At 41.1% G+C, this 22,832-nt stretch overlaps 2 protein-coding genes across 4 annotated transcripts in view; one reads left to right on the top strand and one right to left on the bottom strand.

Annotated features, from left to right (window-relative positions):
• The window catches only part of KLHL15 (kelch like family member 15), a 475,484-nt gene that overhangs the window by 42,469 nt on the left and 410,183 nt on the right, over window positions 1-22,832 (top strand). The window lies entirely within an intron of this gene.
• PDK3 (pyruvate dehydrogenase kinase 3) overlaps window positions 1-22,832 on the bottom strand; it is a 138,356-nt gene that overhangs the window by 42,103 nt on the left and 73,421 nt on the right. For all 3 annotated transcript variants that reach the window (XM_033415094.2, XM_004284917.4, XM_033415093.2), the window contains exons 2-5: window positions 12,203-12,344; window positions 8,378-8,449; window positions 4,580-4,764; window positions 2,761-2,850 (exon numbers count right to left, since the gene is read on the bottom strand). In XM_033415094.2, coding sequence (XP_033270985.1) covers window positions 2,761-2,850; window positions 4,580-4,764; window positions 8,378-8,449; window positions 12,203-12,312 — 457 coding nt within the window. In that variant the 5' untranslated portion in view covers window positions 12,313-12,344. The remainder of the gene's footprint in view (window positions 1-2,760; window positions 2,851-4,579; window positions 4,765-8,377; window positions 8,450-12,202; window positions 12,345-22,832) is intronic.

Below are 22,832 nucleotides of genomic sequence, written 5' to 3'. Positions count from 1 at the left end.
TATTTCCAGAAAGGTAAAAATGCAACTGAAACGCAAAAAAAGATTTGTGCAGTGTATGAAGAAGGTGCTGTAACTGATCGAACATGTCAAAAATGGTTTGCGAAGTTTCGTGCTGGAGATTTCTCGCTGGAAGATGCTCCACGGTTGGGTAGACCAGTTGAAGTTGACAGCGATCAAATCAAGACGTTAATTGAGAACAATCAACGTTATACCACGTGGAAGATAGCTGACATGCTCAAAATATCCAACATGAGCACTGAAAATCATTTGCACCAGCTTGGTTACATGAATTGCTTTGATGTTTGGGTTCCACATAAGTTAAGTGAAAAAAAACTTCTTGACAGTATTTTGGCATGCGATTCTCTACTTAAACGTAATGAAAATGTTCCGTTTTTAAAACAAATTATGACAGGCGATGAAAAGTGGATACTGTACGATAATGTGGAACAGAAGAGATTGTGGGGCAAGCGAAATGAACCACCACCAACCCCACCAAAGGCCGGTCTTCATCCAAAGAAGGTGATGTTGTGTATATGGTGGGATTGGAAGGGAGTCCTCTATTATCAGCTCTTTCTGGAAAACCAAATGATTAATTCCAACAAGTACTGCTCCCAGTTAGACCAACTGAAAGCAGCACTAGACAAAAAGCGTCCAGAATTAGTCAACAGAAAACGCATAATCTTCCATCAGGATAACGCAAGACCACATGTTTCTTTGATGACCAGGCAAAAACTGTTACAGCTTGGCTGCGAAGTTCTGATTCATCGGCTGTATTCACCAGACATTGCACCTTTGGATTTCAATTTCTTTCAGTCTTTACAAAATTCTCTTAATGGAAAAAATTTCAATTCCCTGGAAGACTCAAAGGCACCTGAAACAGTTCTTTGCTCAAAGATAAAAAGTTTTGGTAAGAAGGAATTATGAAGTTGCCTGAAAAATGGCAGCAGGTAGTGGAACAAAAGGGTGAATATGTGGTTCAATGAAGTTCTTGGTGAAAATGAAAAATGTGTCTTATTTTTACTTAAAAACGGAAGGCACTTTTTGGCCAAGCCAATAGATTAGTGGTTGCCTAGGGCTGGGGAGAGGGGTAGTAGGGAGTGACCGCTAATGGCTATGGGGTTTCTTTTGGGGTGATGAAAAAGTCCTAAAATTGGATTATGGTGATGGTTGCACAACTCCGTAAATAAACTAGAAACCCCTGAATTGTACACTTTAAATGGGTGAATCGTATGGCATGTGAATTGTACCACAATAAAGCTTTTTTAAAAGTAAAGTACCGAAAAGCTGAACATTTCTCAAGCCAAGGAATATTTATTGACTATCTACACAGGCATATACAAAGTCCTATGCGAGTCACAAAACAAGTATAAGACAAATACCCTGACTTCAAATTGCTTGCAGTTCAAGAGAAAAGGCACATATGCAATATATTACAATGCACTTTTGCTTTATGAATGTGTACCTTTTTTTTTCCTAAGGGCAGTCAACTATCTGAACCAGGTTTTCTGAATCATAAAAGCCACTGGCTAGGGCCAGATGAACATACAAGTGGTGATAAGACCAAACCTGCTTCCCTTCCCTGCTGGGGGCCTACAGAGGGTTATTTTGTGAGAGAGAAACCTACATACAGGGTTCTTAGGGTGCTGAAGCTGAGCCTATTCTCTTGTAACTGAAGTAATGTGAGTACATGTTTTCTAACTAAACAGAGGCCAGGGCAGCCTGACAAGCCTAGCCTGAGCTAAGGCCACCAGGGGGATGCCCAGGGTAATCAAACAGCACAGGTTTTCCTTAGCTTTAGCGGCTGAAGATCTGGTCTGTTCCCCCACTGGGGAGGCTGCCCACATGGGGCACCGTCCCTTGGCCCTCCAAGCTCCAAGAGCAAAGGTCACTCTGCTTGAGGCAGGCCTGAGAGCTCTGCCAAGGAGACAAGGCCCTCGTCTGTCTCCTAGTCATTTAGCTACACAATCCAGAAGAAGTAAGAGCAACAGAGATCCCAATGAAGATCGGAGAGAGCTATGGTCCTGAAACTAGTAAGGTGTGTGTTTAGATAAGGAGAGGAGGGCCACAGCAGGAGACACAATCTAGGAAAGGGGACAGTCTGGGGATCCGAGGCTGCAGAGAATAACCCTAACACTGAAGAAAACTGAAGAGGTCCAGGAACCTGGTGGATCACTTACAACCAGGAAGGCTTTCTGGAGCTAGCATTGATCTTAAATGAAAAATGAGGAGACTGCTGTTCAAATTCCAAGTGCCCAGGCACTAGGAACACATGGCTCTAGGGTTCTGTTCTACCCTGAGGCTGCTGGAACAGAGTCCAGCTCCACATCCAGTGAACCCGTGAAGCCCAAATGCCATGTAGATTCTAAAACCTGGAGTGCATGTCAGAAAGATATATACATTTTACAAACACGTGAATTCAGCTGAATCTTATAACAGGGGTTTGCATTCTCTGAAATTTTCAGACAGTGGTGGCAATTGAAACTTAGACTCTTAAGCTAACAAATATTTACTGTTTAGCTAGAACTGTAAGAAAAGCCTTAGTCAATGAAGTAGAAACTCCGATTTTGAACATTACTAATTATGCATCGCTTCCTGAGCCACCTAGAAAGAACAAGGCATATTTGGATCAAATGGCTTGGGCCCAGAGTGGCCTGATGAACCAGCAAACAGTTCAGCGCCATAACCCTACAGCCAAGCTGCCTCAACGAAACCACAATCCTACTGGAACCACAACCGCTAACGTTACATTGGCCTCCTTACCTTTCACAACATCAGCCACGTTGCAAGTGGGATCAATACTTCCTATGTGTTTGGGATGCGCAGGATTGGTGTCACCGCCGAACAGTAGTGCTAAACAAACACAAGGGAAAAGGGAGAGGATTGAAAACACAGCAGGCTAGGATGGTCAGGCAGAGAAATATGGGGCTTGTAAGTTTTGAAAAGATTTTCTTATTGTGAAAACCGTTTTAGCATCCACAGTGACTCAGAGCAACAGAATCCACTCAACTGGTGGGTGATCAGCTATCAGACAACTGAGGAGGAAGGATGTGCTGTGAAATCTGCCAGGTGCAGTTAGCAGGTCCTAAAGCAGTGACATGGGCCGGGTACCCAACCCGCTCTCCCCAACACAACGTGACTTGGATGAAAAAAACTTCCTTTCATCCTCAGCCAAGTTTACCCACCTTCTCAGCACTACCCTACACATTTATTCCAACATTCACTAAATATTTAGAAAATGCAGTCTGTACCACTAGACCAGGCTTGCACAGGGTCTTCACCATGAGCACCTCAAATGCCTCCACTGTGGAGCTTATTTTTCACCGTACTACACACGAACGCTATTTGTGCAAGCGTTTTTAAAAGTACATTTAACTACTTTCATAATATACAAGGTTTGCAAAATTTTACTTCTGAAAAAAACCAAAAGGACCCCCAAAGAAAAAAGTAATCTGAATTCAAATGTTTATATGTGTAGCTATTTTTAAATCAAACAAAAATTGGGAATAGCTTAGACTCCACAAAAGGAGAATGTTTAAATAAAATAGGTAGAGATTTTAATTATGAAAAAGGACAAGTATGGGCATTAGGCCAATACATAAAGTGCCAACTAATTCAGTGGAAGAAAACCAAGAGGTGTGCAAACTTAGTCAACGATCGAAAAACATGTACGTATATATGTAGACACACATGTGTAGGTCAGAAAGAAACTGTAGTTATCTAAGTAGTTTAAACAGTATTTGGGTTCTCTTTTTTCCCCTATAAATTTCCTGTAAACTGTCAAACACTTACATTTTAAACAGACACACATTTAGAACAAACCCACATTTAACAGCTGCATAACATTTGGTTATCCAAATAAAACACATTAGTAAAATAAAGATGCTCTGTCCATTTTCTGACTCAACAGAGAGGGTGAATTAGACGCTAGACACCTGGATGCTTTTTCATAAGAATTATGAAATCCGACAAAGAAACACGCTGAAAATCAGTTTAAAAGTTTTTGTGAAGAGAATTTTAGTTGTTGTTTTTTTTTCTTATCTGCTTATCAGCCTAGAGAGGAGACTAAAACTCTCAATACAAGATTAGGGTTTGACAAACCCGCTTAATCTGATTTCACTGATCACTGTGAAATAAAAGATCCATGCTCATATTGCCAACTTGTCAGTTCAATATTGTTAGTATCAATGTTTTTAAAACCAAAAAGGAAAACATGTGACATCCTGAATGAAGACTAGAACAGACCCTAGAGACACTGAAAGTATTCAGAGATGAATACCAGGCTGCCATTAAAGCCGGTCCCTCACCCCCACCAGGGATGTAACAGGAGAGGCTTAAAAGGCAGGCAGTGGTCCTGTCTCAAATATGAGCACCCAAACAGCCTTTCAAGGATTTCTTTTAACAGAGAGTTCTAATGATTAGCTTTTTCACAGATAGGACTCACTTAGGGGAAACTGAACTAGAAATGAAATTGCTAGACAAAAATGCAGATCAGTAAATTAAAAATGAAGCAACAGGAAAACATTTCAGAGAAATCACTCTGGTTATCTTTTCAAAACTGGACCAAGAAAAGCCAACTTACTGTGCTGGTTAATAAGCATGCGGAAAGAGATGCGGTTGGTATAAAACCGGTCCAGAAAATACTGGATGTTACTGCTAATGAACGGATCAAACCCAAACTTCTCCTTGTACTCGATCACTCCTTGGGCCATTGTAGGAACCACATCATTGTGTCTATTTCTGACTTTAATTAGAACTTGTAGAAAGCTGTGTGGGAAGGAAAGAAAAAAACGGTCAAAATGGTCAAAATCTCAGGGGGCTAATGTATAAACTTCCCAGGTCTATCTCAGTACTATTTACCTGTTGGTATTTATTTTATAAGGCAGAGACATCATTATCATCATAGGCTACAAGGAAGTACTCACGAGAAACTAAAGTATTACTCAGTTTTTGCTTGAAACTTTCTACAGAAAGTCTTCCTTCAGAGATACAAAAAGTAGAAGGTTCTAGTAAAGAAAACAAATGCTCAAATGCCTTTTTAGGAATCCACTGACTTTCCAGATAAGTGATTACCAATAAGACAGATTCTATAACTGTTTGCTGAATACATAATTGCAGAATATATTAATATTTCTTCTGACAACATGAAGACAATCCCAAAAATCTCCAAGGATTTATTGTGGAGTCTTAAAGAAATAGCTTCCATGAAGAAATAATGTCAAACTTTTTAAGAATAAAATTTTGAAACGAATTTCTCTCAGCAGTAAAATATGGTGATGAAATGTAGATAGAACAATGGTGATTAAGACAAACCTATTCAAGAATTCCAGTATATTACTGTAAAAGTGCAGAGGGAAAAATATATTGAGAATGGTAACTAAGAACGGAAAGACAAGTCAATGGAACCAAATAAAAAGCCTGGAACCAGGATCAAGGGTGAATGAGTATGTGTGTGTAAAAATTCAGCATATCGATAAAGTGACAATGTAAATCAGTAGGGAAACAAATTAGTTGGGACAGCTGGCTAACAATTTAAGTCACACCTCAATTTTAAACTTTAAGCCCCAAAATGGGTTAAAAGACTTAAATGTAAAAGGGTAAAATTGTAGAAAAGGAAAAAGAAAATCAGCTGAATAAGTATATAACCTTGGAGTAAAGGGAGGCTGTTCTAATACCAAAGGCAGAAACCACGATGAAACAAATAATAGGGCTATGCAGGATTTCAGCAATTTTATAGGGACACACATTATAAAGTCAAGAAAAAGTGAAAGCTGGGAAAAATATATTCACAAGAGTTACTATTCTTAGTGAGGGAAAAGATGACCACCCTAACAGAAAACTAGGCAAGGGGCCTGGTATCAATAGAAAATGTACCAGAGGAAACGCAAACACCAACAACTTCACCTTCAAAATAATAAAAGAAAAGCAAATTAAAACAATGCAACGCTATTCTCCGCTTACAGACTGGCAAAGAATAACCACTGTCAGCCAGAGTGTGGGAGCATAACTGATGCATTTCTAGGGGCAATTGAGCAGCCTATATCAAAAGCCCAAAGAAAGTCATTCCACTCCCAGGAATTGATTCTAGGAAAATAACTGGACAAGGCCAACAGCTGTATTTAAGAGCTGTTCTTTAGAGCACTGCTTATAGTAGCAAGAAAACCACGAACTATTCTAAAACCCAATGACAGGAGGTCAAATCACATGAGTTATCTGCAGATGGACCACTATGAAACTACTAATAATGGTGTAGATCTATAATGCTGACACTGTTATTTTTGTAAAACACACACACACACATTCTACACATATAGAAATATATATGCCTAGTTAAAAATGTAAATGGAAGGAAAATGTTAACAGTGGTTAGCCCCCAGTAATGGAAATTTGGAGTAACCTTATTTACCCAAATAGTCTTATTTTTCTCAATGATGAAATATTTCTGTAACAAATACATATGTGCAAAGACAGCAAAGATGAATAAATCAACTCAGAAATTATAAGGTCATAATATTCTCAAGAAATTTTCTAATGGACCATTTATCCTTTACATAATGCTCTTCCCACCATATTCATAAATTAAATATTACTAAACTGAAACAATTCATTACAGTAGAAAAGTGCCTCAACTTATCTGAGGGGAGGAGACTTGCTTCAATGGTTCAATTCTCAGACTACTTCCCCAATCTTCTGGGGCTCTTCTAAACTTTATCATTATGACAAACATCGTTGTCCTCTAAGCTACTTTCACTTTACTTAAGTGGTTTCCCTGCCCATGACTGCTATATAACCTCTCACTGATAAGAAAAGGCTGCTACGATGGGCAGAACTCTCCACTCCTTCCTTCACTGCAAACATCAGGCTTCTACAATCCCAAGTCTCTTAACTAGCTTCACGGCAACCTAGACAAGTTACTAAACATCACTGAGCGAGAGCTATTATCATTACAATCTCGTACACATTGGATCCAGCACTTGGCAGTTTCCAAAGCAGGCTCGCGTCCATAAATCGCATCTGACTGATAACCTGTTCCAGAAACTGAGACAGGACTCCAGGAAACACACAGCAGAAATTTAATATCATAAACTTCCACAAATCTACATCCCAAAATTTGAAGCTATAGAGGTCAGTCCTAATTTGGAGGATATCAGCCAAACTGTCACTAGCTAATGATTTTTGAGAAACCAAACTTCTGAGTTCGATTTATTTAACTTTGATAACTTAAATGATAGCAAGGGCTTACAACAAGGAAAACATTACAGCTGGGGGCTCTAATCCAATGCCTCCCTTTCCACATTTCATAGACCCATTAGCAAAACACCTAGCAAAGTATAAAACAGGTCAGAACTTTTTTCCCTTTGTATTTTAATCTGTAACTACATTTCAGCTAGCTACTCATGACTCAGACCAGCAGTTCTGGCAGTATGGTGCACTGCAAAGAGCGACGTACCAAGGAAGAGGAAACATGATTTACAGATCCAGCTCTGCTCCTAACTAATGTTACAATCTTGGGGAAGTCAGCTCACATCTTGCACCTCAGTTTTCTTATCTGTGAATTGAGAGAGCTGGGTTAAATGCCTCCAGCTATGGTCTCTTATGGAACACGGTGCTTCTTAGTTCTTTTTACGGAACAGCTACATGTAAGGCATTTGGTGTCACAATGATGTGGGTCAGGTTTCTACTTAGAAAGAAATTCCTCAGCACAACAGGCCTGCCATATGCATTCACTGATGGGTACATGAAAGAGGAGGAAAGTAATGTGAAGGGGACACAATTTCTCTTGGGGGTGAAAAAACCACACTTAGAGCTAGGGTCAGCGTTTCCCAGTTAAATGAAAAGGAAAAACCAGAAATATTTTCCATCAGCATGAGAATTTAGCAGCCTTCGTGCCTAACAGCAGCAACAGAATTCAGAATAGCTGTTATGTTAATAGCATACTCTTTTACGCTGCTCCAAAATAAAAGCATTATTGATTCTCTGAGCTCAAATGTAATATCGCATTGAAAATTTAAAAACAAATTGTAAAGGACTAAGTACATAAACTCATGTATACACAGGGGCCAGTGCATTCTTAAAACTACCACTAGGTGGAACATTTACTGTAATATTTACAGTGAGTGTCCAGCACCAGTTCACCAGAAGACAAGGATTAAGAATTAGACCATGAAGCGTAATTGGAAGGGTCATTATTCCCTTGGTACTATGTTAAATTCTTAACTCAAATTTTAAAAAACTGCAGCGTTGAGCTGTTACCCATTAAGAAACCTAATGCTTTCGTCCAAGTTGTACTTCTTGGTTCTTAATGACATGAGTTCCATTTACCAAAACATTTTTTAACCTAGATATTTTGACTTTCAGGTAAGTTTGGTACCATACTTACTTATCCAAGACGTGTGGATCCTCAGGGCTCTTATTTTCATATTCTAGAAGTTCAAGAAAACTCTGCATATACCTGAAAAAAAGAGATACTGTGTTAGTTGCCTACCCTACATCCATCCTCCTTTCCCTTTTCCTTAGAAGTACGTTAAATTTCCACCCAGGTATCCATCCAATCCCCTCCACCCGCCATGTAGCCCAAGTGCTTCAGGGGAAGCTGATACCATGCAAAGCTCCTGGGTGGCCCTGTTTTTCTCTGGGTAATCCTATTTCTCTTGTCACTAATTCCTAATTAGTCCGATAGTTCTGGCCTAAGCCTGTCACTGAGTCGCATTTCCCTGAACACAGGGATTGGCTCAGGAATGGACATCACTGCCTCGATTCAGGCCAGTAAAATAAGAGAGCAGACTTGCTGGTGGTCTTTGGGAGAGAAATTAACTTGCTCTGCTTTTGGACAATGTGGTCCATGGATGTAAAGCCTGGAACTGCTGCAGCTATTCTGTCACCAGGAGAAAATCCAGCCAGAAAATGAAGCCGACCCCATGGAAAGTAGGGCCTTGATAATCTCATGAATCTCTGAATCAAACCAACACCAAAACCTCATCCTATGGCTGGATCTTACAGTTACAATTTATTGCTTAAGCCAGGTTTAGTTGGATTTTCTGCTACTCCCTAACACACATGTCCTAACTGATACATCGAGTCTACAGTTTGATTACCAAAAAAAGTGCACAGAAAATTTAAGAAGCACGTGTGTGACCCTGAAGTGCATGCTAAGAACTTAGAACTAGGGGGGTTTCCTGGCGGTCCAGTGGTTAGGACGCGGTGCTTTCACTGCCATGGGCCTGGGTTCAATCCCTGGTTGGGGAACTAAGATCTTGCAAGCTGCATGGCACAGCAGGAAAAGGAGAAAAAAAAGAACCTAGAGCTAGAAATAAAGAAGGTTCCTTCTCAGAGTTAACCTAGTTTCATCAACATGTAATGAAGGAAAAAGAATTCCTCTTAGGCCCTCAGAAACAGCTTCTGGATTAAGAATACTGACATATCTCATTCAGGGCCAGTATAAGAAATAATATGTCCAACAAAGATCTGGAGGACAGAGGAAAAATGGGACTTAGAGAGGCACATTACAGCAGCAGCTACAGCCAGACTGGACCTGCCGGATCTGGTAGGGATTCAAAGATTCCAATTACTTAGAGGTGTATGAGCTCTGCTTTGGGTCTTAACATGTCCTGAAAAAATTATCCCTTATTCTAATTATTTCTAATAATTAATGACTACTAATCCTACTATCCCACTGTGGACAGAGGATGAGGGCACGCCAGTAACTAAAAATGACTGTTAAGCTTATAAATACATAAACAGGAAGGACGTTTTATTAATCAGCCTCACCTGAACTTTGTGACAACGCATGATACTAAAGTATGTTCGTTGCTGGGTATATTTTTTTAAAAAGTTTCTGGGCATATAAGGCTATGAATTAGACATTGTTAAAATCACTAGGTTAAACCACCCTGAGAGGCCACAGTCAGCCATCCACAGTGATGCCCTCTGCCCTGCCACATATCAGCAGAATTTCAGGCAGGCATCCCATCCTTCCGGAAGGGGACAGTTCATTTAAAGGGCAAAGTCATAAATGGAAAGGAGTCAAAGATTATGCTGAGCTTCCTGGCCTGAAAATCAAGAAAGCAAGGAGAACACTGACTGAGGTGGGCTTCACGGCCTGTTATACTTAAGATTTGCTTTCAAGAGGAAAAGGAAATGGCAAGTAAACACAATGCATGATCCTGAACTGGATTCATAAATCAGGGGTGAGGGTAGGGATTGCTTAAAAAGAAAAGCACTATTAGGACTAGTGATGAAAGACAGTAGGGTCCACATATTAGATAATATTACTGTATCAATGTTCAATTTCCCAAATTGGATAATCAAACTGTGGTTTTCTAGGAGTTGTTCTAAGGAGATACACACTAAAGTATTTAGGGGTAAAGGGGCATGATGTAGACCATTAACCCAAATGGTTCAGAAAAAAATAATGTATTCTATGTGTATACCATACATATATATATATATATATATATTGAGAGAGGGAGAGAGAATATGAATGAGGATGATAGAACAAATGTTGCCAAATGTTAACAATTAGTGAATCTGGGTGCAAGGATATGGGAATTCTTGCTACTAGTCTTGCAAACCCTTCTGTTAAATACGCAATTATTTCAAAATTGAATGTTTAAAAAAGAAAGGGAAGAAGTAACATGCACAAGTTTGCAATGGCTATGGGAGAGAAATAGTAAGGAGACCAAAAAAAAAAAAAAAAAAAAAAAAGCTGACTCAGTAATGTGAGTCAGCAATTCACTCTGAAGCCCCTGAAGTGACTTTTACATAAGTGATAGTAAATGTTTGACTGTCACTGCCACCATGACCGGGGACTTGAAAGCCAGCTAGCCTACCTAGAATTCCCAGCACAGTAGCTAGCTCCCAGGAGTGCTTATATACTTTCTGCTGGAGATCTAATCATGGTCTTGGAGCAATAAAGAAGTCTCATGCAAACAAGTACTCGCTGTTCCTGAAACAAGCTATGAGTTTACAGTAGAATCCAAGTGACCTTAAGATGGGAGCCACGGTCGCCACCTCTTTTGAGCTTTCTGGGGTCCCGGGGCCCCTGTGCCTGCCTCGGTGAGGGGCTGCTGCTTGTCTGGGACAAGGACGGACCACCCAATAGAGTGTTTCTCAGATGATTCATTCTCAACCCTAAGAATTTATTATAATCAGTATTACTGAGGAATGACTGTTGAATGGCCATCTTTCAGTAGCCCGGCCTCCGTTAATACTCTAGATGCCAACTAATTCATGGTTCCGCTCTCCCCGTATCTGTCCACATCATTCCCATCCCCTGAAGTGCTCTCCCTGTCCCTGTCAGTTCCACCCCCCACCCCACCCCCCGCACCAAGGGGCAGCACAGACCACAGTCGGCACCTCCCTCCCCCAGGCCCCCATGGCACCTCCTCAGTGCTGGCTTGAGAGCACTCTGTGCATCTGGCCTCCTGAACCCCTCCAGCTTTCTCCACGGGGACTTCTTCTTTGCTTGTAGAATACAGAGGAGACAAGCGAGCGCTTCTCAAATCTATGCAAATCCCTTTCTAAAAATACACCACCTGCTCTTCCCTCCCACCACTCACCCATCCCACTCTGCCTACTGAGTGGGCAGTTCAGTCACAAATTCAACTTCTTCAATTAGACAGCACATGCTTTAAGCATCAGAGCTACACCTGACTGAATGCTAACATACTCTGTGAAGATACTTCAGACTTTTCATGGGGGAGATGAGGTACAGCAGCTAGCTCGTATTTTTCACATGGGAGGTTCCCCTTTAAATGACTTAATTTGTCCTAAAATAAGTACTGTCTTCTAAAAACTTCTTTAAAAGGAAAACAGAAAAAACACGGCAGAGACTGGATCAAAGCAGCAACATCCCCCTATCCAAAGAATCGCAGATCTGCTCACATGGGACACTGCATTGCTATTCTTCTATATTTTTCTGTACTTTCCCACTTTCTTCAATGAAAAATCACATTTATAACCAGAAAAAAAATTTGAAAAGTCAAGAAAGTGTCTAGTACAGTTGAAAAGTATTTTCCTTAGGACAATCATACACTGTCAGTTAAAATAAAAAAAAAACCCAACTTTTAATTACCTGGGAAACCCGGCCATCCTGAATGACTCGTTCCCACAGAAGCAGTACGTGTACTTTTAGGGAGAATGGTCCCAATGCCAAATGTTCAGAGCATTCTGGGTAGACCCATCTGAAGCCACACTATTTACTTACCAACTCTGAACCAATCCCACCGAAGGGCGGTTAAGCAAGTTATCCGGCAGAAGATTAACTTCTCTCATTGTGTTAGCCAGGCGCACAGGAAGCTCCTTTCGTAGGAACATATATGAAGTTTTCTCACATGCATTATCTCTCCCTATTAAGAGATGAAAAATGTTCCATGATTTTATAATCTAACGGAATAATAAAATGTTCTCATGGTAGCCCAGTGACTGGTCGGGAAGATAAAATTAAGTAATATTGCAGTCTCTAGTTAAATATTTATCCTCTGAAACAGCAAGTTTAAGAAAATAATTTAATTAGAATAGAAAAAGAACCCTTATTCCAAGAGGCAACCTTGAAAGCAGTGTTTTTCCCTCAGCACAAATACATCCTTAGTGTTACCAGTGGCGGTATAAAAGTAACCTGGGACAGAATCTGAATTTGTTTTCAAATGAACGCTGTGGGAAAACTGCCAAGTACAAAGGTAGGAGAACATGTAAACCCACTCCTGTTCACGGGGGTTTCCAGAAGGCAAGAGACCCATTCATTCCACAACTATTCACCTACTGCGGGCCGACTGCTTCCTAAGATTTTCTTCAAATGTGTTTCTTCAGGGACCAGGAAGCAGCCACAGACCCCAGCTCTGACCGAGACACAGGACTCGGGAGGTGCCCGAGAAGCCAGCTCACAGGTGGCCTCAGAAATGGAGGGATGGACTACAGCATGTCCAAGAGGACAGAGATACAGTGTTGACTAGGAAGACAGAGCTCAGAGAGGGAGTCTTCTGTTGACTGCCTTGCGCTGGCTGTGCACACAATGTACGCAACGAGGGGCACAGTGAGAGAAAAGGTACCAGGCCACCTGAAAGAGGAACCCGAGCCCTTTCCCCGGCTGCCACGTGACCAGAGCAGTAACACGACTGGTCTTGCCCCCAAACTCCAACCTTGCTGTAAACCCAGTGATAGTTGGGGGATAGAGGATGTGATAGAAAAGACATGAGCTTTGGGGACAGAAATGTGCTTCAGCCTCGACTTCTCCATTTACCCTTGGTAAGCTTCTTAACTTCTGAGGCTCAGCGGCCTTCAGCTGTAAGATGGGGATGAAACGTCAGTTTTTGTAAACACTACATGTGACAACATGTATGGAGCCTGACACAGATCAAGTGTTCGGCGAACATTAGTTCTTCTTCTGTCCTCTGTGATACTGATGGGTCTGTCCCAACTCTCTCACATTCGGACAGGCCTGCCTGATGCCCCATATTCCCTGGAGGCCGCTGGGAAATAGGCAACCTCGGGGCCAAGCCCAGAGAGAGAGAAGCAGGGCTCATCGAGCGATCTTCTCCTCCAAACTCTCCTCTTTCTTCCAAATGTGATGAAGACAGCAAGAGAGGTTCAGAAGTAAATCCATTCTAACACTTCCAGCCAAATTCTTTCCTGTCCTCACGGAATAAGACTGGAAATAAAAGAACCCACTGTTTTTTTTTTTGTTTGTTTTTTGTTTTTGGCCAAACCGTGCGGCATGTGGGATCATAGTTCCCTGACCAGGGATTGAACACGCGCCCCCCTGCACTGGAAGCGCGGAGTTTTAACCACTGGGCCACCAGTGAGGTCCCATAGAACCCACTTTTGAGAGTCATCTGCAGAACCTCTTCCCTCCACTGCCCCCTGCCCCCCTTTCTCCATTTCCAAAAAAAGTCAGAATAAAAGATTAAATTCTTAACCCATCCCTCACTTACCTCATTCTAAGTGAGTAGTATATTGAAGGCCTCCAGTAAATCTTTAATCAATAATTCTGCCTTTGCCCTTTCTCCTAAGGGAAATACTCCAAAAAGCAAGAGGAGTGTAATACCTCAGCAATGACCTTCCAACACTTACTCCATACACATTCATTTGGCCTTAGATGATTAACACTTAAGGTGATTCAGGCCGCTTTAGATTATATATATATATAATTCCTAAAATGTTCTGTATATAATTTTTATGGATGAATCATTTTAAGTGCACTAAAAATGCTGGTATTTCAAAACTCAGAATGAACCTCATTATAAAATGAAGGACCTATTATCTAAGTTAAAATGTGCATGTACGTTTGCACATACCAGGAGAAATACCTTGTACCCTGGTTAAATAGAAAGGACATTTTTTAAAAAAAAAAAAAGCACAAAAAAAATGATGGCGGAGAAGGAAGTTAGGGACTGTGGAAGAAGCGAACACCGGCAAGTGTCATTACACGTCGAAGCCTCGGTGTAACCATCTATAAAATAAGAACAGGACCGATTTCGCAGAGGTTGCAGCAAGGGTTAAAAAGCGCTCAACATTTAACACGAACAGGTTCTTAAAACTGAGAAGAGGGGGCTCATTAAATCGCAATCACTAATGATGCCGGCTTGTATAAAGCGGCACAGCCCAAGGCCATGGGGTGCCAGATCAAACAGTCTGATGCTAAGCCCTGAGAGCGTGACTGCATTCTGGTTCAGCGCGGTCGCCTGTGCTCATCTGATGATTCTACATAATTAAAAAAGGATTAAAGTATGTTCCGTGTCCCTACCATCCAATTTTATTTATTTTAAAATAAAAGGCCTTGGTGTTTCCATTGGTCAACTCTGCACTAACTGAAAGACTCAACTAACTACTAGGCGTGGCCTGAAATAACCAACCTTTCAAGGCAGCATTTTATTCTAGGCTTCTTGGATTATCAGCCTTTCATAAACTAGTGTTGAAAGAAACTTTGTCTCTATACCCCCCCACCTCCACCCCCACCCCCACCCCGCCCCCGCCCCGGTGGCACTGATTAGACTGCCTCACCTGTGGGAGTGTCTCAACGATTTACTAGAAGAATAGAGAATACTTTCAGAAGTTTGTATTTTTAAGAGAAAGAGTACCTGCAAAATTTCAGGTTTTGCCTCCTACATTCTAATTTAGCTTTAGAGACGAATTCTTTGTACTCAGATACCTTAATTATACATCAGCTTAAACAGGGGGATAAGTCTTTTTTAGTTAATTAGTAAGCCTAAAAATAAATATGAAACGCCTGATTTGTTTTAACCTTCCTGTGGTTTTCCTCATATAAGTTGAAAGTATTTTATCTTATGTATTAATGTTAAATATTCAGTTTAAACCAAAGCGTTCAAACAATCTTGTTTTTAGTTAACTTACCAAAAAGAAACTTTTGGTTTTAACTGAATGTCCTCTCAAAAGGGTTCTGTTTTTCTAAGGCTTCTGGCATATTGAGTATTTTCCAGTTATTCTTCCCAGTCATTTGACTTCATTTTTTCCCCGCTTACTTGGCTTCTCTGCATTCCTTAATTTTGATTTTCTATTTTTATTCTGCATTTCTCCATATACTTCATCTTATTCAAATTTACCGATTAAAATTTTCCCTAGTATCAGTTCAGAAAAAGACGAAGAAGCAGTGTGTGAGAGGCATGGAAAATTCTGATTTCGTGAACGCAAATAAGTCATTGGCTTAGATACATTTGTGTATTTCTTCAGTTTTTCTTCCTCTTTTGATGACCCTTTAATTCTCTTCTGTTTTGTTTTTCATACTTCGCCCTTTCATTGAGAAGTCAGAGACAATTACTACATTTGCAAAAGGTACGACTGGCTTTGTCTAGAAAGGTTCTAAATGGCTTTCCAGTTCACCAAGACACAGGATAAACAGACACAGAAACACAAATGACTTTTTTTTTTAATTGGGGTATAGTTGTTTTACAATGTTTGGTTAGTTTCAGTAGATTCACAGCGAAGTGAATCAGCCATATGTATACATATATCCCCTCTTTTTTGGATTTCCTTCCCATTTCGGTCACCACAGTGCAGTAAGTATACACAAATGAGTTTTTTTTGTTTTTTTTCCATAAATGACTTCTGATTTAATACGGGGAGCCCTCTCAGGGATGGTCTCTGATAAGAAAGGAGCATTTGACCAGCCTTCTGAGAGCAAGAGTTCCGACATTATTCTTTATACCTGGTTTCCACGGTGGCATATATTTCTGGTGAATCTCTAATCCTCTTTTCGACTAATTTACAGGAAGCAGAAAAAATAATTATTTCTTCGGTTAATGAAATGACCTGATAACGTATCTTATAATTAAAGCAGAGAGCTGAGCACATAACTCCCAAAAATGTAGTCTCCTGTCTGGATTACTTGAAGGCTATCTTTATCCACAACTTTCAGCTTTAAGGCTTGGTGGGGGATGTTTTAGGAGTGTAAGCAAGGGAATCAGGGAGTGGAAAAGGAGGGCAAAAAATGGAAAAATTACCAGCAAGGCACTAAAACCCAACAGAATGATCAGCTCATTCTGATAATGCTGCTTTTTCTAATTACTGTCAATTAAATGTTTGAGTTTACAATGTATTTTTACCATTAGCCATGTTAATATGGGTAAAATATAACTGAGAAAATAATATTTCAGGGGCAGCTCTTTGATTTTACTTCAGTTGTATTTATAAGATTTCAATCTTCTGACAACATTGAATTTTAGCATAAGTAATTTATTCTCAAACTTACCAGGGCTATAAACAATAATTAATTGAATAGTCCTTCAGAAGACACAACCGTAAGTGTGAATGGAGAGCTACCAAATGATTGTGAATATCCTTCAAAAGAATCCCCCCTCTTTCTTTAGCTTCATTTATACTTTGAAAATGTTTGTTTTACTCCATGTCCAGAAATAGTGTTTCACTGCCTGGGAAGTTTAACAGTTTTCCCGTTGTTTGGGAAAACTTATTCCTGAATTTGAAGAGATCAAAATAGGTAGTGGGTTTGGGGTCTACCAAACTTGAGGCTGCATCCACTCTAGGCCGGCCCATTTGGGTTATTATTACTAACAGCAAGCCAGGAACTTCAGAGCCAAAGAGCCAAAGATCAGGTATTTCACACACACCTCGTTCCCTATCAAACTCAATGCCCCAACAACATGCAGCTATTACACTATTTCTTTCAGCCCAATGTCTATTTATTATGTTCATAGATGCTGTGGGTCAGGAATTGAGATAAGACACAGGAGGGAAGGCTGGTCTGGGACCTCAGCTGGGAAAACTTAAACGTTGGAAGAGTGACTGGACCGTGGGGGCTGGAACTATCTGAAGGCTTCCAGCTCACATATCTGACCCTTGGGCCGACTACTTACCGACTGAGATGCCTACTGAAGCATCGCCAGGTGGCCTCACCATGGGCTTCCTCACAGCATGGCGGCCTTGGGCTGGTTGGATTCCTGTATGGCTTCAGTAACAAGGCAGAGGCTGCATGGCCTTTTATGACCCAGCCGCAGAAGTCACACAGCTAGTCCCCTTCTGCCATACTCAACTGTTCTAAGCAACCACAGCCTGCCCAGACTCCAGGGGGAGGGGATCAGACCCCCTGCGTTGGTGGAGGGCTGGCAAGGGCACATCATAGAAAAGCCATCTTTGGAAAACACCATCTGCCCCAAGATGTTCAGAAGGAGGTGTCCAAGATGATTTATTTCTCAAATTATACTTTAAAGCACTCTTCTACTACCTGAATTTGTTTTCTTTGGAGTCACTGTTGGGCCATTTATTTATGTTAGTTTCTCTTGCTGTAGGCTTCCCTCAGATGGCAGGCGATCCTTGCTTGTTCAGTGAGGCAGCCTAAGGACTAAGTGAGTACCCAAAACACCTGATTACATAGGGCTTTTGGGTGGGGTCCTAACACCACACCAGCTTCCCTTATTCTCCTTAAACAGTTCTTTCAGGGTCTTTAGAGAAGAACCCCCTCCTTGCCCTTCACTTGGCCTAGGGGTAAGTGCCTGCCTATTAATGTTCTGATGATCAGGATGGAGGGTAACCCTTCTGTTTGCAGACTTCTGGTTCATTCTCCAGTTTTCACCCAGCCATTCCTACGTCTCACTCCTGCCCTCTATCCCTGGTGCTGCATTACTGAGGTAGAAGCCCCTCCTGGGGCCACAGTGCCTCCTGAGTATGTTCTAGACCCCAGCTATCCAATACAGGAGCCATGAGCCATTAGAGGAAATGTGACTATTCAATTATATTATAAATCAATGATAAATTCGCTGTGATAACTGTATCGTGGCTATTAGGAAAGTACTCTCATGCTTAGGATATATATGTAAGTATGTAGAGGTAGTCATTACATCTGCAACTTACTCTCAAGATGGTTCAGCAAAAAAGGTGTATACAGAGAGGGAGGGAAGGAGATACGGACAGGGATGGATGCAAGGGGGAAGAAGCAAATATAGCAAAGTAACTGGTGAATCTAGGTGCTAAACATGGGTGTTTACTGTTCTTATCACTTTTCTTGAGGTCTGAAATTTTTCCAAATAAAAGGTTTGGGAGAGACACTGTAAACAACCTAAGTATCCAACAATAAGGGAATAGTCAAATAAATTACAATATTGCATAGTTACATAGGGATTTCCTATGTAAACTTTAAAAAGTTTTTAAAGTTTAAAACTTTAAAAAGTTTTTAAAACTCAACCACAAAAAAAGCAAACAACCCTATCCAAAAATGAGCAGAAGACTGAAATAGATATTTCTCCAAAGACATACAGATGGCCAATAGGCACATGAAAAGATGCTCAACATCGCTAATTATTAGAGAAATGCAAATCAAAACTACAATGAGGTATCACCTCACACCAGTAAGAATGGCCATCATTAAAAAGTCTGCAAATGACGAATGGTGGAGAGGAGGTGGAGAAAAGGGAACCCACGTACACCGTTGATGGGAATGTAAGTTGGTGCAGCCACTATGGAAAACAGTATGGAGGTTCCTCTGAAAGCTAAAAATAGAATTACCATATGATCCAGCAATCCCACTCCTTGGCATATATCTGGACGAAACTATAATTCAAAAAGATACATGTACCCCTATGTTCATAGCAGCACTATTCACTACAGTCAAGACGTGGAATCAACCTAAATGCCCATCGACAGATGAATGGGTAAAGAAGATGTAGTACATATATACAATGGAATACTACTCAGCCATAAAAAGAACGAAATAATGCCATGTGCAGCAACATGGACGGACCTAGAGATTATCATACTGAATGCAGTCAGACAGACAAATACCATACGGTATCGCTTATATGTGGGATCTAAAATATGACAAATGGGGACTTCCCTGGTGGCACAGTGGTTAAGAATCCGCCTGCCGATGCAGGGGACACGGGTCCGAGCCCTGGTCCGGGAAGATCCCACATGCCGCGGAGCAACGAAGCCCCTGCGTCACAACTACTGAGCCTGTGCTCTAGAGCCCGTGAGCCACAGCTATTGAGCCCGCGTGTCGCAACTACTGAAGCCCACGTGTCTAGAGCACATGCTCCACAACAAGAGAAGCCACCACAATGAGAAGCCCACGCACCACTACAAAGAGTAGCCCCTGCTCGCAGCAACTAGAGAAAGCCCACGCACAGCAACAACGACCCAACGCAGCCAAAAATAAATGAATCATTTTTATAAATATGACAAATGAACCTATCTACGAAATGGAAACAGACTCAAGGACATAGAGAACAGACTGGTGGTTACCAAGGGGGAGGGGGTTGGGGGAGGGCTGGAGTGGGGGGTTGAGGTGAGCAGATGTGAGCTTTTATACATGGAATGCATAAACAACAAGGGCCTACTGTACAGCACAGAGAACTATATTCAATATCCTATGATAGGGACTTCCCCTGGTGGCCCAGTGGTAAAGCATCTGCCTTCCAATGCAGGGGACACGGGTTCAATCCCTGGTCAGGGACCTAAGATCCCACATGCCGCGGGGAAACTAAGCCCGTGCGCCGCAACCACTGAGCTTGCGCACCTCAACAGAGAGCCTGCGTGCCGCAAGCTACAGAGCCCACGTGCTCTGGAGCCTGCGTGCCACAACTAGAGAGAGAAAACCCGCATGCCACACCTAGAGAGAAGTCCGCGTACCTAAAGCAGCCAAAAAAATAATAAAAGAAAATAAATAAAAGTAAATATTTTTAAAATTCCTATGATAAACCATAATGGAAAAGAATATTTTTAAAAAGAATGTATATATGTGTAACTGAATGACTTTGTTGTACAACAGAAATTAACACAACATTGTAAATCAACTATACTTCAATTTTTAAAAAATAAAATGAGTTTTTAAAGAAAAAAGCAGTCTTCTGAAAAAGGTCTTCCTATAACTAGAGCCGTTCTATTATTTTAAAGAAAAACACCCTACTAGAGCCATTCTATTCTAAAAACAAACAAACAAAAATCTCATACAGAACGTGCTACTATATGCAGAACTTCCTAATGGGGGCTGAAGCCCATGCTACCCTTCATGTAATGGTTTTTGACACTCTTGTAAGAAAAGAGGGTACAGGGTGATCACGACAGGGTTCTTAATTAAGGTAAGTGAGGGTTACTGGATCCTCCCCTGAAGGAGATCTATGTCTGTGCTGAGGGAACATGAGCGACAGCCACTAGTACCTTGATCCTCTCTCTTTAGAGATCCTATTTGTTGACTCTTTCGAAATATATGTATCCATGAACAGATTAGTGAGAAACCTGCCCCTCTGTATGCCAGATAAGGCCAAACCAAGTTGTGAGTAGATTCCACCGTGGGCCCACAATTTGTGCCCTTGGCTTGGGCAACCCCTCTGTCATCACCCCCAGTCACTGAGGTCTATGTCCCATGGATCCCAAGATTCCTCAAAAAACTGAACAGTCCATCAAGCACAATACCTGGCACATTGTAGGTGTTTAACATTTCCTGATTAGAACTGAAAATTAAAATACCTAGTAAGATGCAGTATAAACTTACAATAGCAAATAAAATTCAGGGGTTCAAGATGACATTTGCTGGTAATGGTAAATTCCTCTAATAGATCACTTCATTCTGTATATCTGGTTAGGGGTATTCCAATCCTTATAGTTAGGGGAAGAAGAGCCAAAAGGTAGACAAGGAAGGTGAGGGAAAGTGACAGTAATTGTCAATATGGTGTGTCAGGCCAGCGAGTGGACAGAAAAGGCAAGGATGTGTTGAGAACTGACATCACAAATAGAGCTTTGACCAGCTAACACCACACAGATCCACATCGTCCTAATTCCAGAAAGGAGTTTAGGATCTAGTCCTAACGGTGGATTACAGAATGTCTTGTTGTCATGGAAGCAGGAACAGTTAAGTAAACACCACACTGTACTCATCGTTGAGGTTAATTGAGGCAAAACCTTAAGTTAACCATTACAGTGAATGAAGAAGATCCAAAGCCAGTCACGCTCAAAGCACAAACGAGCTGAAAGTGCTACGTTTCTTGGAAAATGATCAGTTTATATGGCTGGGACCTTCAGCCAACAAACTTTAAGATAATTAACATTCGAGGTTAAGAGCTCCCTATGCAGTTTTCATTCTTAGCAGGAAGCTGACTTTGTCCAGGATAATGCTGTGTCACTAACTTCCCATAACAAAAGCACAGCCAACATCTACTGAGCACCTACCATGTGCCATGCGCCGTGCTGCATGTTCTTGAGTTCATGGGTGCAACAGGCCTATGATTCGATGCTATCGTTTCCATTTTGTAGATCAGGACATCGAAGTGTAGTGGGATTAAGTGATTTGCCCAAGCTCGCACTGGTGGTAGGCACCAGAAACCAAGCCTTGAGTACAAGTCCACATAGACCCGTTCTCATATTTCCAGAGAGAGACAATAGGCTAACAAGACAATAAACTAACAAGTGTAGGTCCTCAGAATAAAAATTGTTTCTAGTGTAAGTAAATGAAGGAGGTAGCAATCTGATAGCTCCGAAATGATAAGACTAGACAAACATTAGATTATGCAATTTCCAGACTGTCTAAAAGAACAAATTTAGACAAGACCCCAAGCATTACTAATAGAGACTCTGTTTGCTAGAAAGAATTGCACTGTGGCAAATGGTATATTATGTGGTAAGAAATGGTATGTTAAGTTGAAAGAAAAAAAGCATACGTTTAAAAGCTCAATCGACCTGCATTTTAACTGTGGTTTTGCTCCTAACTTTCCTTAGGCAAGATATTTAAATCATCTAAGCTTCAGCGTCTTCATCCAAAAAATGGAAACATCTATTTCACCTGGATGCTGTGAGAATTACAGCTACATCTGACTACTATTGTGTCTGGTGGAGAGCGGTACACAAATATAAGTTCCCTTCACCTCCTAGAAAGAATAATTTCTGGCTCACTTTGGAAGAGGCAGCCAAGATGTTAGGTCAACAACTAGCTGATGCTTTGGGCAGTCTCTTCATCACTCGGGGCTTCTACTTTCTCATGTGTAAACTGGGGAGGTTGGACAGATGATCGTTAAGCTCAGGATCCCACTGAGTCAATCTATGAGGATAAGATTCTGGTTTGTACACTTTACAGTTATTTATCCTACACCAACCTTGCCTAATGTACATTCTGGGACAACTGTGGAGAGAGCACTGCTAGGAGTGAGTAGCCAATGAAAGGAGCTAGAAATCAAGAAAAAGAGTACATACATTATAGTGGTTTTCTACCAAAAAACTAAGAAAGAAACAAAGAAAGCCTCCAAGGATGCTCTGGATAAAGGACAATTGGGTTAACACTTCACACATACCCAGAAACCACCTCTATTACACGAACCTCCAAGGGAGAGGTAGAGAAAGCATGACACAAACTCATGGGATGCATACATTCTGGACAGCCTATA

This window comes from Orcinus orca, chromosome X (genome assembly GCF_937001465.1).
Source record: "Orcinus orca chromosome X, mOrcOrc1.1, whole genome shotgun sequence".
NCBI classification, from domain to species: Eukaryota; Metazoa; Chordata; class Mammalia; order Artiodactyla; family Delphinidae; genus Orcinus; species Orcinus orca.
This window is presented reverse-complemented; position numbering and strand designations above follow the sequence as displayed.